Raw genomic sequence first — 2,088 nt, 5'->3', positions numbered from 1 at the left:
CATCTAACGCAACAGCCTCCAAACCATCTTGACTTCTATAACTAGTAGACCACCTCCTCCCGTCTAATCTACTCTGAGCCTCTAAATCAAGCTCTCCGTAATTGGTAGAAAGCTCGTCATCACTAAGCCCGGTTCCTAAAGAAGACCCTCCTCTACCATCACCGCCGTACGTGAGTAAAGGTAAAACACCTTGTGCACTTCTGGAAGCAATTTTTTGTTTACTATACCCACCAGAAGAATGTCTATTATGTCTACGATACACAGATTGACTCCCACACAAAATGCTACTTCCAGTCCTTCTCAAAGTATCCGAAAATGATGGAGAGCAACAACTTCTGCATCCACCTCTGTGTTTCATCGCCTTCTTCGTCCAGTAACACGGGATGCCGCAGCCTTGCCTCCCTGGTAAATCCAAGTTATCATCCAACTCATCGTCACCATCATTCAGCGAAGTCGTGGTACCATCCCAAGATCCAACTGTGCTAGGATTACGAACAGCATACATATTGTACGAGCTAGTAGATAAAGCCGGAGTGCTATTATAAGTACAAGAAGAATCCTCTTTTCTATTAGATGTCAAAAATTTAGAAGAAGAACGTGACCAGTTCTTATGCTGAAGCTCCAAAAGCAAAGGAGACGCACCAGTAACCTTGCTCAAATCCTCCTCTGTATCATCAGATAACTCAGCAGAATCTCCTCTCCTTACAGCTAAACCAGATCCAGGATTACATTTTCTAGTAGAAACAATATCATCTCTAGGTTGATGATACTTTGACAAAAAATCCAAACGAGACGAGCTAGTTTTTTTCTTACTCTTCTTCTTCTTCTTATTGCAACAACCAACATTACTCTTCCTCATCTTAGACACACCTTGTGAGGCTAGACTCGTATCTCTACACCTAAAACCAACTCCAAGATATGAATCACTCTTGGAATCACCACCACCGTTCCTAGCATCACTCACATCATCATCATCATTGACACTAGCTTGTGTCCACGAAGAAGCCTCTTCTCCTTCTTCTTCTTCCCCCTTACCATGATTCTTATTAGCTAATCCACTTTTCTCACTAGAAGATTTCTGAGTCTTCCAGTTATACAAGAAGACCTTCTTCTCTTTCCCACGATCAGTACTACTGATCTCTCCTCGAATCGGGAACTGACTCGAACTCCCAGCGTTTCTACTACTCGCCGACGGAAGGTCCAAAACGGCGACGGATCTCGAGGAATCGAGAGGAGATTTCCAGGAGGAAGTAGTGCCTGGATCGCGTAAAACACGGCCAGCTTTTCTGATTTGAGTCAGCTCCTTCTTCATCAGATGCAATTTACTCAGATCCGAACCTGACATTTTTTATTTCCCTCCTCCTTCTCTCAGATTCGCGTCTCCATCGCCATTTTATTTCAAAAAATGCTTCAAGCAAATAAGAAGATAACGAATCAGAACACGAATCGTAAAAACAGTAGATCCAGGATTCAAAACTAAGAAAAATCGAAGAAAACAACACTAAGAAGAAGAAGAAGAAGAAGAAGGAAAAGAAATAGAAGCTACTTGTTTATTTCTTCCAGAGAGAGTTCGCCGGAGCTCTACGGGTCTAGGGATGATTATAATAAATACATGGCCGGCGGTGGAACGAAGAAGAATGATGAAATCTCGGAACTGTATGAGTTTGCCTGTGACTGCGATGGAGAGAGCATGAAGGAAAGCGAAAGAGAGAGTAATGTTTTCAATTTAAATTTGGAATTGATTTTTAGTATTAATTTTTAGGGCAAATGACACCCACACCCACTTTCTCTTAAAGTATTGTCACAAAAACCCACTTTGTCACAAAAACCCACTTTACATTCATGGTATACGTTCCCAAGTTTTTTGTTTATGTGTCCACTTTCCTTTTACATTTTTGCCCTTACTAACAACTTACCTCTTTTTCTCTCCTTCTATTCTCTCTTTTTCTCTTCTTTTTTGTTGTTAACACTTTAACAAAGTAAAATATATTTATTTGTTATCATAAAACAAATTTTCTATTTATTTATATAAAATATGTTATGATTATATATTTTCTACATTTTAAGATACATATTGCTATATTTTTT

At 39.7% G+C, this 2,088-nt stretch overlaps 1 protein-coding gene across 3 annotated transcripts in view; it reads right to left on the bottom strand.

Annotated features, from left to right (window-relative positions):
* The window catches only part of LOC104790030 (protein STICHEL-like), a 5,802-nt gene extending 4,065 nt beyond the window's left edge, over positions 1-1,737 (bottom strand). Inside the window, exons 1-2 of one of the 3 annotated variants that reach the window (XM_010515719.1) lie at positions 1,547-1,737; positions 17-1,408 (exon numbers count right to left, since the gene is read on the bottom strand). In XM_010515719.1, coding sequence (XP_010514021.1) covers positions 17-1,345 — 1,329 coding nt within the window. In that variant the 5' untranslated portion in view covers positions 1,346-1,408; positions 1,547-1,737. The remainder of the gene's footprint in view (positions 1-16; positions 1,409-1,546) is intronic. The other 2 variants (XM_010515720.1, XM_010515718.1) reach the window with 2 other exon arrangements.

The sequence above is a fragment of the Camelina sativa genome, chromosome 6, assembly GCF_000633955.1.
Source record: "Camelina sativa cultivar DH55 chromosome 6, Cs, whole genome shotgun sequence".
NCBI classification, from domain to species: domain Eukaryota; kingdom Viridiplantae; phylum Streptophyta; class Magnoliopsida; order Brassicales; family Brassicaceae; genus Camelina; species Camelina sativa.
The sequence above is the reverse complement of the archived record's forward strand: the minus strand, read 5'-3'. Positions and strand labels throughout refer to the sequence as shown.